At 49.8% G+C, this 13,213-nt stretch overlaps 1 protein-coding gene across 13 annotated transcripts in view; it reads left to right on the forward strand.

Annotated features, from left to right (window-relative positions):
* MSI2 (musashi RNA binding protein 2) overlaps window positions 1–13,213 on the forward strand; it is a 238,687-nt gene that overhangs the window by 210,184 nt on the left and 15,290 nt on the right. For 6 of the 13 annotated variants that reach the window (XM_083805959.1, XM_083805955.1, XM_083805954.1 and 3 more), the window contains one exon: window positions 6–113. The exons of 4 other annotated variants lie outside the window; for them this stretch is intronic. In XM_083805959.1, coding sequence (XP_083662085.1) covers window positions 6–113 — 108 coding nt within the window. The remainder of the gene's footprint in view (window positions 1–5; window positions 114–13,213) is intronic. 3 more of the 13 variants (XM_083805960.1, XM_083805956.1, XM_083805948.1) reach the window with 1 other exon arrangement.

A 13,213-nucleotide genomic window follows, 5' to 3' on the forward strand; every position in this document is an offset into this window, starting at 1 on the left:
GCCAGGTTTTCCGGCAGCGGCTTATGGACCAGTAGCAGCGGCAGCCGTGGCAGCAGCAAGAGGATCAGGTAGGGGGGCCCGTGGAAGAGCAAACCCTCAGAGTGCAGGGTCAGGTAAAAGCTCTGTCGGTATTCTGTGTGGCTGCAGCTCTCCATCATTTCTCTGATTTTCCTCACACTTATCCTGGGGACCTGAAAACAATCAATCACCAAAAAAAAAATCAAAAAAAAAAATCAAACCCAAACCCAAACTACAAGCAGAGGCCACGGGGCCTGGAGCACCTTGCAGGAGATTGGCGTAAGAACTGCCAAAACCTGGGTAGATATTCTAATTTGTTTCTTTATTTATTCCTTTATTATGTTGGTTTCTTTGTTTCTTTGGTTTAAATTTGAGATTATAAAGGACACCAAAACAAAGAAAAAATGTGGGTTTTTTTGAAAAAAAGTTTTCATTTCTCATGGAAAGTTTGTGCTGAGGTAATGCAGCAGCATGGGCTCCTGCTGTGCTCAGAGCTGTGCTCCCCGCTTCAAACCAGTCTGGACACATCCTTTACTGGGATGGTGTTTTCTTCCTGTGCAGGGGTGGCCGTGGGTGAGCAGGAGGAGTGCACCCCGGTGCTGCGGGGCCAGGGACATGCATTGCAGTGCTGGCAACCCAGCACTGATGGCAATTTGCCCCTTTCTCGGGCAACCACCTCCATCCCCTGCTGCAAACTCCGGCCTGCTTCCCATGAGAAATGCCAAAGCTTTTCTTCCTGTCCTTCTGAAAACTTTTATTTTTTTCCCCTTAAGGGAAATAAATAAATCATTGCCAATTACCGTTATTACCTTTGGTTTTAAATTCAGATAAACATACGAATTAGTGCTTTTCATAGGGAATTGAGTGTTCAGTGCAGTCATAAGTGAGCTGCTCGTTTGTCGGCGCCCTCCTCTGCCCTGGCCCTGGCCTGTCCCCATGCGTGCTGGTGGCTCCGAGCCGCTGAGCCCAGCCAAGGGAGAAGCTGGCTGTGGCCTCCTCGGCTCAGGGGCTGCTCCCGGGGGTCGGAGCCACCGGCCCCCCACCGCTGTGCCGGGCAGAGGCCTGTGCCCAGGCGGAGGACGCGGCGTTGGCAGCTGTTTCCCAGCTCACTCATGACACAGTCCTGATGTGGGGGTTTCTTGGTGACTTTTCTGGCAGTCCCAGTGCGTGAACTGGGCTCTTCCAGAAAAGAACCGACTAAACCGCTACGCAACGGGTCAGAAGGAGGGCGCAGGCCCTTACGTGTCTCGAGTGTGAGCCTAATGCCGTGGAGGCCAAAGCAAGACACCAGGAGAACTCCGTTCCATGCAAACTGGCACTGCTTGCAGGCTACAAAGGATTATCTGTACCAGTTCCATTTTGTGGCATGTAGAGAGCGCCTAAGGGGTGACTTGCCAGACTGGTTGTGGGGATCCCCAATCTCCCTGCTCTTCCCACTGCCCCTTCACAGAGGGAAACAAAAAAGTAAACAAAAGAAACAAAGAGGAAAAAAAGGGGTTGATTTTTGCATATGATTTCAGGAGAAAAAAAAGACTTCATTGTTTCTGCCTCTTCCTCATGTTTTGCCCTTCAGGTTTTGTTTTACGTACAAACAGACCTGGTGAGTTGCCCCTTAGCAAGGCACAGAGGGTTTGGCTGGATTAACGTTGCTTCCCTGATTATTTTTTTAATCGGAGTGCTTTTGGTGCCCATTACAACTGAACTGAGCATTGATCAATTCTGTGCCTGAAAATCATTTGTCTTTAATTTGAGTGTTTTTTGTTTTTCCTTCTGTTGGGTTTTCTGTTTTGTTTTGTTTCTTTCGTTTTTTATTTGAACTTGCAATACGAAACTAAAACTAATCCTAAATTAACAACACCCTTTCTGGCAAGTTTAAAGAGCAGTATGGTGTTTGGAAATGTCTTTCAAGCCTCGAAATTGCCTCTTTGCACAAAACTGGCAAAACCCCAAAACTGAATCAAAAGAACCCCTCCCAGCCCCAAGATCTCAAGGAGGAAGGTGGGTTTGTTGCAGCCCCGGCCCCGCTGCCACTTGCACGTGCAGTGAGCCCTGCTCTGGGCACAGTGTGTTTCATGTAGCGTCATCTCCATCCAAAGACAGTTTTCGGAAGGGACATCCTGGGTTCGCCACTTCCATCCAGCCATGGTAGTGAATTGTATTCAGGAGCAGTAGAGTATGATCTTGTGATACAGTGTATGGGCCCGATTCATTACAAGAAAAATGGTTGGGGTTTTTCTTCTTTTCGGTTGGTTTTTCTTTTTTCCCTTTACAAATTTGCACAGCCCTCCTTTGCACGTGCCCCAGCCCAAAGCCCAGAGCACAGCACCGTTGCCCCACGCTGGCCCAGTTCCATCTTCAGCCCGGACGGAGCCAGAAAGTGCCCAGGCAGGGCCCCTGCCCCACTCGCTGCTGGCCTGCCGTGCCCCGGGCTGCAGGCCGGGCCCTATGGCTGCTGCCCCTTCCGCAGCCCCGCTGCGGGCAGCATGGCTTTGTGTCCCCTCTGGCCACCTCCACGGTGACCTGGCCCCAGGTCCTGCCCTCACCCCCGAGCACAGTGGCTCTGCAGCGCCGGCACTCAGCCTGGCGCCTGGGCCTGCGTCTTGGTCTCCCAAGGAGACTGCGGCCTTCTCATTTCCAAACCCCCTCGGCTCTGGTGTGTGGGCACTAATGACCTCCATTGCTCGTGGGGTGGTGGTCCTGTGTCCATGGAGGAAACCTGCATGTTTGCTTAACAGCGGGAGCAGCCCGCCGGGGGCAGTTAACCGCATGGGGGCTGCGGCAGGGCCGCGGTGGCTGTGGGCAACTCCTGGCCCCGTCCCCTGCGCTATCCGGTCTTCGCTTCCCTCTCCCCTTCTTTTTCTATTGCAGCTTGTGAGGACACAGCCACCAGTTTACCACACTAGATCAAACAAGTTCTCTTATCTGTCACAGCAGCTATCTCCTACAATCAGCAAAAAGGGACATTTCCCTCTACTCGTGCTCAGTGTCAGTCATAAATTCAGGCTCAGCTTAGCCGTTCACGTGCGGGCAGGGTGAACGCAGTGATGCCTCTCACAGTAAATCACATGCCCGGTCCACATCCCTGTGAGGAGGCGATAGCTGAGGTCTCTTGAGCTGATGAGGGGGTTTGGCCACATCCGTTCACGTCAGGTGGGGCTGTGCTGCCGGATCCCTCGGCTGCTTTTGACAACCTCATCCATTCTTGTAATTTTTTTTAATGAATTGGGACCTGAGCCATGGAAAATGAGCAAACTTTAAAGTTTGAGTGCTGCAAACTCCTCCTAGACAACTTCACTATCAATGTCACATTTCTTTTTAAATCCACCTGACATATTTTAAGTGTAAAACATTTTTGTCTTGTAAATGCTTTTTTTAAAATAAAATCATGTTGGGGGGGACATTTTTATCTTGCATTTGACATGGGGGGGATTAATTTGGAAGGAAAGTGAGACAGCAAAAAATTGGCAGGAGAGGATTTTTGTTCCTTCCTTTTTGGTTCATTGACAAGTCTGAGATTTTTCCAGTTTCCAACCTGTTGCCACCAACTATTCCTCCCTGATGACTGGAGACAAAAACGCTAAGGCCGTAATCTCAGTCCGATCCCCGCTGCTCGGCACCAGCGGCAGCCGCGCACGCCTGTCCCAGGTGAGCCGTGCCGGTGCGGCGGGTCCGACGGGCACGCTTCGGCCCGCCGAGATGGCCGGCGGTGCCCAGCGCGGTGGGACAGCACGGGGGCACGGCGCAAGGAGCTGCCCCACTCCCGGCCCCCGGCTCCAGCACATCTGGATTTCGGGCGCCAGTCCCGGCTTTGAGCCCCGTGCCCCGACAACCCCTTACTGTACTTTATACTTGCCAGTATAACGAATCTAGTAACGCGAGCTACTGACCTTGATGGTGAGTGTGAGCAGTTATGTTTTGTTGTTTTCTCTCTTGCTTGGTTGGGGCTGCTGTGAGAGAGGGTGTCTCTGAGGCATACTTTCCGGCCTCTCTTACACTCGGACGTGCACACCTCCTCTCAAACACTCTTCTGAGCGCTCTCAGCGGGAAGGTTTGTCCACACCTATTAATCCTCTCTCAGTGTCCAGCTTCTTGTTAGTAGCAGCTGGTTGCATGTTTTTTGCTTGTTCAGATGAAACGGTTCAAGAAACGACTCATATCAACTCTTGAGAAATGTCTCTATTTTTTTGTACACTTTCTTTCTTTTGATGTTTTTATTAATTTCCCTTACTTAAAAAACGAAACACTTGTTGTCCCCCGTAAAACATTTCACATCTCCCCTTGCCTGTTCTTAGAGTGTATGTATCTGTGGGACTGAACTAAATGCATGCACTGTAGTAGTCGTACTGGTAGCAGTAGATGTAGTTGTAGAACATGCATTGTTGAGTTGATATTATAGGTACCATCAACGTGAAATAGCGCGGCAGTTAAAAGCATAGCCTTGGTCTGATTGAAAGTGTAGGGCTATCAATAAAGCAGAGAGCTGCTAAAGGCTTGGATCCATAGTACCGTATTTGTTAAATCCCATTATCTGGAAGTTTAAATTGAACATGGCTGTAGGCAACCTACACCCTTCTGTACAAGAACCCGCACATGCTGTTATGTTGATAGTAAATTTGCTATATTTTTTCAAATTAAAGTCCCTAGGAATTAAAATGCTGAGTACAACTATATTCTCCTATTTTTATTTTGTATTTAAAAGAATTTAAGATATTTTTTAAATCATTTTACAATCATGGTTTCTTCATCAGCCTGTTATTCGCCCATATTAGCCCATAGAATCATTCGTTAGCAGTTGTAGACCAGATGTGCCAAATGCAAATCACTCCATTTGGGTGTCTGTATAATACCATGTGTGTGAAGCAGCTTCCTGCAGACTGTCCTGAGCTGTAAAGCAATTGTTTTTAGGTCATAAACCTTAAATCTTGTTATGCAACAGAGACTCTAAGCTAGTGGCGGTTTGTATTCATTGCCATGTCACTGAGCTTAAGGGAATATTTTTCTATTAAGATTTAACATTTCATAAATATCGGCATTAGGAGTTTGAGACAAGTTCATCATCTTTGCCATTGAGCCAGCAAGCGTCTTTGCTTCTCATGCCCCGGTTTATGCACTAAACTTTTTTAATTCTTTCACAAATGAAGTTGTAGTCAGTAAGTTTCACAGATGGTAATTGAGATCCTGAATTAGGCTTTGCTTATTTGTTTAGTTTGTTGGTTGTCAGAAAGTACCCTGCTGGGAGCAGACAGATTCTGTATGGCACCGTCCCACCCCCTCCGCAGCCTCCCTCCTCCCCGGGCACTCGGGCGATGCCCTGCAAACCGAGTGCGCTTTGAGCGTGTTCCTGCTCCGCTGGGTACAGGCAATCTTAGGGCACTTATTTCAGCAAGTGCTTTAAAAGGAAATAAAATATCCAGAATGGGCTTTCAAAATGTAATTAAGAGTTTGTATCTGCTCCTTACCTCTAATAGAACATGAAGTAAATCAACCAAACAACTGCTTGGATGGAGCTGACACAATGCAAGCCCATGCAAGGCAATCTGAGCCACCCAGATTACTTCCCTTATTGCCCCTGAGGAGCTGAACCACTCCTGCATCAAGGGGGAGAATAATTTCCCCCTTCCATCTCAATCTGCCAAGGAGACAGGAGGACCCACTGTTTAATGCGCAAGGCATATGATGAAGTGAGGAGTGTATCTAAAAGTTAGCAGAGCGACAAATTGCATGGGGTTTAGGAATCCTGGTCTTACACTTAAAGAAGGTGCTCTAAAAATTTAATCTTGTCGTTAGGCACCCATAGTGTTAGCAAATTACAGCCATAAAAAAGTGGGACCGCACTTGGTCTGTGTGTGGAAGGAGCGGAGCCGATGCCGGCACACAGAAATGTCAGGAGGAGGAGCATTTTGGAGATCCAGCGATGAGCCAGTCTGGGATTTATACGGCCCATTGAGAGGACTCCCTTGTGGCACGGCAGCTCAGATGGAAGTACTCTCCTTCTTTTATTTTGCTATATAAAAGTGCATAAAATTTAATCCAAGCTATGTAATCTCAAAAGCCAGAACCTAACAAGTGGACCACTTGGGAGCAGCAAGCAGGCTGAAATTTCTCACTCCATTGGAACAGCCTGTAATTATGTGACAGAGGCTGGCAACTGGAGCTCAGCACGGCTGATGCATCGAAAAATTAATGGCTGCATCAGATTTTATCTTTTGCTTATCTTCCTGACAGAGGCAGTCAGCATTTGAGAGCATTGCAAGCGGTCAGGGAGGGAGGGGTAAGACAAAGGACCACGCACAGCTTTGTGCTCCTGTAACGGGTGAGCACAAAGACAAATGTCTCGTGTTAAACAGAGAAGAAGCCAGACTGCACCGAGACCCGTCTGAACGGTGAATACGCCATTCTCCTCCAGCCTGTGTAGCATGGCTACGTGAGAAGGGCAGTCGGCGTTTCCGTGGGTGCTTTTTGCAGGTGTCACAGACAATATCCTTCCCTCTCTTTAGTGAGTGCTACAGTTACTTTTCAGATCACCCCAAACTAAAAATAATGAAAGCAGAGTCTTTCTGTGTCAGTTGGGAAGTCCTGTGTTGTTCCAGGCTGTTTGAGCCCCCACACCTGTTCTTTCCAGAACTCAGGCTACCCACAAGCCTTGGTTGTCTTCTTTTACTCTAGGATGCCATTTTCTGAATTTTTAAATCCTCATGGGACTGAACTTTCTAAAGGACAAAGTGGTAAATTCAGTAGATTTAAAACAATTTTGTGCTGCTGTTATTAGGCCTTGACCACAGCGGCGATTGTTTTACAGGGCTCCTGGCTGAAGTCTATTGTGGTTTAAATACATCAGCTTTAATCAATAATTTTGTAATAGAAAATCTCGCGCACTTGATAAATCATCTCCAGTGCAATTAGTGACCACCTCTGAAGTGCAGACTTAAGTACAGTGTAAGTTAATCTTTAATGAATTTAGTGGCTAACTTTTAATAGTCTTTTCAATCAGGAGAATTATTTTCAATGGGAAAAGGCTCCTCAGCAGAGCTCGTGCAGGACGCACGTCGTGCCCCGTGCAGCCCCCTGGCCGGGCAGGCTGTGCTGCAGCCCCGCCGAGCGCTGCGGTGGCCGAGTGACGCCGTTTGGCTGCGTCTTCCCCAGTGGGAGCAGAGGGACAGAGCTCTTGGCCTCTTAATTAAACTTTGTTCCACGCAAGATGCAGACGAGCCATTGTGAAGTTTGAAAGCGGGGCCTTCGGCGTGAGCTGGCTGGTGCAATGAGATACTTAAGCACATGAGCACGTCTCGTGCATTTTAATCACCAAAAGCGTAAAGTACTCGCTGAGCTGAGGAGTAACTCGCCTGTCTGGCAGCAGGCGCAGGCTGTTACCCATTAGTGGAACAACAGCTAAATGTGACACGGTGCGCATTTTACAGACACACTATTGTGAGTATTTTCATGCTGATTCTCTCCCCAAACGTTTTAGAAGTAAATACATAATTACAGTTATATTTTTCCCTCTCTCCTTTCTGAGATAAAAAAGTGAAAAAGAAGCAGTGGCATTTTTCCTTGCAGCAGATGCTAGCATGCATCTGGCTCTGGATTAGCATGAGGAGTGTGGATCAGTAATTGCTGGAGAAGGCGAAATTGGTCTTCAGGTATATAAACTCGAGCTTTTTAAAAATAATCAATTCATACATCTGGGTCTTTTTAGAGGCATTTCCTGGTAGTTATAGCAAGAGCCCAGAGCTGTGTGCCATGGAGGGCTCCCAGGTGCCTGCGAAGGAGCCGCGAGTATTCGCTGCTGACAGATGAACCGGTGCCCTTGGCTCTTCGAGACACCGCGTGGTAGGCACAGCATCTCGCAGTTTCCTTATCCGTGAGCTCACATGTTCCTTTGCAAATGACTGAAAACCCGTGTCAGGCAGCCTTATCCCTGTTGGTGCCTGTAGCTTGTGTTTGCTGGCAGCAGTGGCAGGGGTCGGGGAGGTCCTGCCTGAGGCGTGAAGGCTGGAAGGGCACATGGTTGCTGACACTCAAGTCCAAGATCTCATTTTGGTGGGACTCGTCAGGCAGAGCAGTGCCACTTTCTCCTTCCTCCCAGTGCTGGGCCTGTGTGTAAGGGAGCAGGATCAACAAAACAAGTCCGAGCTAAACAAACACAGCAGTGATGGGGAGGGTCTTGCCCTTGCCCGTTCCAAGGGAGGCATGCAAAGCAGTGCAGGCGTACAGGGCCACTCGGGGGCACCCGTCTGACCGACAGAGTCTGGTGGAAACCTCTGTGCAGGCTCCTGGTGCAAACTCCATGGCACAAGAGGATCGTGGCATGGGAACACCGGGGTTCAACGCGGCCGCACACCTCGCCTGCTGCCCGGCTGGCCCAGGGCTGCTGTCCCCACAGGCGCCCGCCCCGCGGGAGGGTGCCCCCGCCGCACTGCCCTCCTCTGCGGCCGCGTCGGGCAGCGGAACAAAGACCGGGTTTTGTTTTAATTTTCCTCCTGTATTGTCTGTTATTGTACAAAAGGCTTCAATTTAAAATTAACAGGAGTGATAGCCAGTTAATGTGTTACAGTGGGAGGCCGGAGTTTCTGTTGCTATGGCAATGGAGTTTGGTTCATTTGTTTTGTAGATGAGTAATTACTACGCAATTAGAGTAGGCTAAAAATAAAGGGGCCTTTTGTTCCCTGTTACTCATTAATATTAATAAAAGACCTGTCCGGGCTGTGGTAAACAATTAATGCAGACGTGGTTGCCCATGGTAAAAGTAGCAACAGATTTCATGTTACGCAGCGAGAGGTGACGGCGCCAGCTTCTCTTAGCTTGGCTCTTGTTCATTTTAAATAGAAAAATTATTAGAGAGAGGGCTGCATTAGCACAGAATCACAAGCTTTAGCCCTCATTTGCCAGCTGGATGGATGGTAATAAGTGTTAAAGCTTCATGTGCGGGCACTGGCAGCGCGTGCAGCGCTGGGGCCGGGTCCCACGGCGCGGTGAGCACCCGCGGCCCAGGGCACGGAGAGGGGGCAGCGGCCACCGTGCTCGGGACAGGGGCCTCCTCGATCGCCCCAGCCGGGCACTGGAGCAGGGAGCTCGCCTGAAAACCCGAACACTTTGTGGTGGGGGTACTGCTGCTGAAACGGCTCTGAGGCAGCCGTACAGACATCCAGCGCCAAAGGAGAGCAAGAGGAAACAATCCCAACCATTTCACATGAAGTACGTAAAAATTAAACCACACCAGATTTTAAATTAACTGTAAAACCAGCTAAATTGGCAGAGAAACCTGTTGGGAAGATGGCTGACAGGACCGAGTGTCTCTACCTCTATTTCACGTGCTGGTCTCCACACAGCTGGGGAGCATCCCAGGCCGCAGCGTGGGGCCGGGGTGGTCCCTGCCCGCCCGAGACCCTCGGTGCTCGGCACCTGAGCGAGAGGCGGTCGGTGTGGGGCAGCGCAGGCACCCCAGTGCCCTGGCCCGGCACCCTCGAGTGATGTTCTCGGGGGGAGCGACTGCAGAAAAATGGAAACCGCCTCCCTCCCAAACTGTTTAACTAATGGAGGGAAACGTAGCACAGCCTTTGTAAGGTCGACATTTGTTTGTTGTTAAGGATCTAATTAGAAACATGAGAGGGAGCTGAATGGCTGCTTGCTCGGCTAATTAGCGACATGCACGAAGACCACTTTGAACTTCAAGGACACAAAGCTATTAGCGCTTACATCAAAAATGGATTAAACTTCTGTGCTTTTATAATGATTAAAGATGAGCTGCTCGAGAGGAAATCCTTTTGTAAGGCTGTGACAAGAGCTGGCTCCCTGATTGCAGCTTCTACAAGTGCAGCTTTGTGTGGCCTCCGTGTAGCGCTCGGCCCGGCGCGCGAGTGACACCGCTAACTTGCAATATGGAGAATATGATTAGGCAGTAAATATTGATTGTTCGCAAAAAATCACAGCCAAGCTGGAAAGTGCATTTCTTTGTCCTGCTACGTAAGTGTATGACTTAGAAAAGCTGGGCTTGAATACGTTGGATTTTGTGTCTTTTTTTTTTGGCAAATCAGTGCGCATCAGCAGCTATGGCTGATGCTTCAGAGGAGTTAAGTGCAGTCTTTAGCAGAACAGGTGCTGCTCACGTGCCTGCAGCGTGCACCAAGGGGACGGTGCTTGGTTTTTAAACACCTGCACCGCTTGAATTTTTAGCTTACATAAGTCTGTTCAAACTGTGCGGCTCTGGCTCTGTGCTCGTCCACCATCACTCAGAATTCGCTGTTTGTGTCCATGCCGAGTGCTCGGCCTCCGTACGGCGGCGGAGCAGGAGAAGCCCCCGTGCCGTGCTGGCAGGAGAGCACCAGAACGGAGGCAGGAACAGTCGCCACAAGTTCACAATTGTCATTATCACACCGACGTGTCCAGCTTGGTTCATAGCAGCTTGGATTGCTGCTAGCTGCGGGCCTGGGAAGTGTTAATAATTGTCACCAACACCGCGCGGTCTGGGAGGCGGCTGCCGCGAGGAGGGTCAGGCGGGGCCCCCCTCCCATGCTCTGCTCAGTTCCAGCTGTAATTGCCGAGCTTGGGAACCTGTTCACCACCCACTGCTTTTTGTCGTTATCCTTGCGATATTTTGATGTGTGAAGCCGTTTCCAAAGGGGCTGCAGAGACAGAACAACCTTTTAAAGTGTGACTGCAGATAGAAAATAACGTACAAATAGTACCTTGTTAAGGCAGATAGCAGCTCTCAGTGTCTCTTGGCCTCATCACCACTTACTTTGCTGATGAGCCCAACAGTTGTTTTATTTTGTTTGTTCCTGCAGGGCCGGGAGGGCTGCAGGCAGGGAGGGCTGCCTGCCGCTGCCTGCGGCTGTGCCCCCTTGCAGAGCCGCACTGAGAAGGCACAGAGCCAGCACTTGGGGTTTCCAGAGGCAGGACTGACCTGGCTGTCCTAAGAAAAATGTCTCTGGCTTTCAGTACTGACAGAGGATCTCTGTCTGCCACAGGTTCTTACAGAGAGGTGTTTGCTTTTCAAGTCTGCTTGGAAAGAGCGCAAACAAAGCGCGGCACCGCGCAGGTCTCCGCAGGAGCCGTGCTAAACGGCACCTCTAATTGTAACTCCGGGGTTATTTGCTTTTCTGGTTTGTCTCCCACTTTCCGTTTCAGCTAGTTGTGAGCTGTTTGTACATTGCTGCTCTCCAGAACGTCTGTGTCTTTCCGGCTCATTATTTCCGAGACATTTTTTAGTTCGAGCATTGATCTGAATTGGAGGTGTGCCGGGTGCGGTTAGTCTCAGACATGAAATGGTGCTGTATGTAAATACAGCAGATATAGGACAGCAGTGCTTCTGATAGTTCATCCTGACCACAAACAAATGTGTTTGTGCCTCTGGCAGGAGCTGTGTGCAGTGATTGGTATATAACAGAAGAGCCTAAACGTGAACATTTAATTCTCAGTGCTGTGTCTCTGCACTCTCGCAGTCTGAATGGCAAACAAGAGTCACAAGCACCGACATCTTATTTCACACTGGCATTAATTCATATGTTGAGTCTCAAATAAATCACATCTGGGTAGTTAGCATCTCTGAAAAGCAAGGTACACGCGCCCATTAACTTCAGCTGTGAGTGCACAAAGAATTAGCTTTGGCCAAGCTGTCTGTAAGACGAGTGCAGTGCTAGCTAACGACACAATATTTGTAAGGCTCTAAGCACCAACAATTTAAGCTCTGCACGCAGTGCTGGAGTTTCTCCACAGTCCGTACTGTGGTGGTTATTTAAAGTATCAGCACCGCACTGTGACTGCTGCTCCATTAGTCATGCACGAAGATGTGGCCATTGGTGCTGATGCTTCAGGACACACAGGATGCTCAGGAAATCAGGAGGGGAGCAATCTGCCCCGCACCAGTAGCCCCGGTTCTACTGTAATGTCCTCTGCGGCATTGATACTCGGGTTCTTGCAAAGACAGTGCAGCAGGCTTGAATGCTTGGGTAACTCCTGGGGAAATTCCCAATTTCCAGACACTGCAGCACAATACCACAGAGGTTTGAGGAAGGCAGTAAAAGCGTCCTCTCCCCTACTTGGCTGCCTGTGGCCAACTTACCAACTCAGGGAATGAGATCTAGTTACCCTTTAGCTACAGATGATATTCCTTCTGCAAAAAAAGTGGGCAACTCCTCTTAAATCCAGCAGTAAATCTCAAGTGAGTTAAGTTACATGTCCCCGAGCACTGGTATAGCTCCTGTTCCAGCTGGGCTACCTGGGCCCTGCGGTTGGTTGTGTGCGGAGGACGGGGCCGCAGCGCGCTCGGGCAAGTACCATCCCTGTGCCATTGGTGCCAGGAGCCTGCTCGCCCTCGTCTCCCGTGTGTGCCCTGCTGCTGGCCAGAAGTCACCTCCCTGACCTGTCTGCCCCCACCCCGGGCCGTACATCCCCCACCTCAATCCCCTTTCCATCTCCTTCGCCGGCGTTAACTGTTATTAGATTGTTTCCTCCTTCGAGCTAGAAGATGTTGTTTGTGGAATGTTATATGAATTTTTCATAAAGATAAAAAACAGCCTAATCTTGTGAGCTTTGAGTCTTGGTAGTGGGTAATGGCTTTGATTTAAAGCATTTTGTCTTAATGATAGTTATATTGAAAATTTCCTGCTGCTTTCAAGCACGTGTCGTTATTATCATAAACATTGATGGTAGAAATGCCTGCCAAATTGTGCGTGGCTGTTTATGGTAGATGAGAGAGTCATCCAGAAATTAGAGCACTGGATCAACAAGTTGTCAAAAAGCCTGTTTGTGTGGAAGGGCACCGCCGGGGCTGGCGGGACGAAGCAGAGCAAGGAGGGCTGGGAGGAACAGCGTGCCGTAGGTGACCAGCGCTGGGTGTAGGAAGAACTGTAGAAAACGCTTGGTGTGAAATTAGCAGCAAATTTCTGACAAGGAGCCGCTTCTGAAGAAACTGAGGGATGGGGGAGAGGACAGCCCCTTCCCAGGCAGGGCACGGGGCTGTGCTCCCCTGCCTGGTCCCAGGGCAATGCCGCTCCCCGCGGTGTCTCGCCCCGCTGCCGTGGGCTGGGGCTGGCCCAGGCTTCCCTCCGACGGCGGCTGTGGGGGAAGCAGGAGGCTCGCAGGTGCTGGGACGTCTCCTCCCGGCGGCAGCTCCGCACTGCTAGGACTGAACAATCCCTTCCACTTGGTTTGGTTTTTAAAATGGTTTTTCACAGAGCCTCTTGCATTCGCTCCA

Source organism: Anser anser, assembly GCF_964211835.1.
Source record: "Anser anser genome assembly, chromosome: 20".
Classification (NCBI taxonomy): domain Eukaryota; kingdom Metazoa; phylum Chordata; class Aves; order Anseriformes; family Anatidae; genus Anser; species Anser anser.